At 38.8% G+C, this 1,280-nt stretch overlaps 1 protein-coding gene across 1 annotated transcript; it reads right to left on the bottom strand.

Moving 5' to 3' along the window:
- Positions 1-213: 213 nt before the first annotated feature.
- On the bottom strand, positions 214-698 carry LOC134249125 (acanthoscurrin-2-like). Its single transcript, XM_062731476.1, has one exon. The coding sequence runs from the start codon at positions 693-695 to the stop codon at positions 216-218; it is 480 nt and encodes a 159-aa protein (XP_062587460.1). The 5' UTR covers positions 696-698; the 3' UTR covers positions 214-215.
- Between the last annotated feature and the right edge of the window lie 582 nt (positions 699-1,280).

The raw sequence follows: 1,280 nt of genomic DNA, 5'->3' as shown, positions 1-1,280 counted from the left end.
AGTGGAGAGAAATATATTAACTGTAATTCTCAATATCAAGAAATGGATAAATGCTCCTCAATATCCGATTTATAAACAATTAAAGACGGAAATTATAATTTAAAATATATAAAAGCATATTTCTCTCAGAAAATTTCATTACTCCGGACGTTATCTACATCCGAATGCCAGAAATTACCGGAATCGGCCGAACTTCCTAGTGACACTTACCTTGTTTAGTAGTAATTTTTCTTGTAGCCCAGGCCACGCCCGTACATTCCGCCCCCGTACGACGGATAACCTCCTATTCCGCCCCCGATCATCCCGCCCCCGTACATCCCTCCTCCATAAGGATATCCGCCCCCGTACATTCCACGCCCGTATAATCCGCCCCCGTACACCCCTCCTCCGTATCCCGGATATCCGCCCCCATACATTCCACGCCCGTATAATCCGCCCCCATACATCCCGCCTCCGTATCCCGGATATCCTCCTATCCCCCCGCCGTACATGCCTCCACCGTAAGGACTGGGGTAACCGTAGCCCCCGCCGCCCATTCCGTAGCGGTAGCCCCCAATGACGCCGCCCCGAGGTCCGGAAATATAGCCTCCCTGGATCCCGCCATATTGGATACCGCCTCCTCCATATCCCGGATAGGTACAGGTTATACAGGTAAGCGTCAGGGCTACACAGACGATCGAAATCAGGATCTTCATTGTGCTTCTGGAAATTGAAAGGAGAAAAAAAAATATCACACTATGATTTTTTAGCTATTTGCTGTATAATTTATTATTTAATTTAAAAATTTAGAATTAAAAGCAAAGTATAAGTTCTAGCAAAATGTATACATATGTTACTAGTAAAATGTATACATATGTTATTTATGCTTTTGAAATAACAACATTGATTAACAGGCTGTTGTAGTCCAAACATTTATTTATTATTTTTAATATTCAAAGAGGGAAACATGCTGACATTTTAAGTACCGAGGTAACCTGAACTATTCATAAGTCTTAAGCTTAGAGACAGGTGACAATATTCACATGCAATCATTAACTTGTTTAATCTTCAATTTATGGAATGCACAAGTAAAACATATATATTTATTCACTTACTTATTTACCTATTTTGTAAAACTGAAATCTAAGCTAGGATTAGCAAATTTAGATACATATTTGACAAAAGATATAGACCAAGAGTGAAAAACAGGTATAAGTTAGATAAAAATATTTATTTTCACATTTAATAGAAAAGACAAAAGATAAGAGAGCAAAACAAAGACAGAATTTTTTTTTTTATTT

This window comes from Saccostrea cucullata, unplaced genomic scaffold, assembly GCF_032062105.1.
Source record: "Saccostrea cucullata isolate Sc308-1 unplaced genomic scaffold, CSIRO_AGI_Scuc_v1 ctg4671, whole genome shotgun sequence".
NCBI classification, from domain to species: Eukaryota; Metazoa; Mollusca; class Bivalvia; order Ostreida; family Ostreidae; genus Saccostrea; species Saccostrea cuccullata.
The sequence above is the reverse complement of the archived record's forward strand: the minus strand, read 5'-3'. Positions and strand labels throughout refer to the sequence as shown.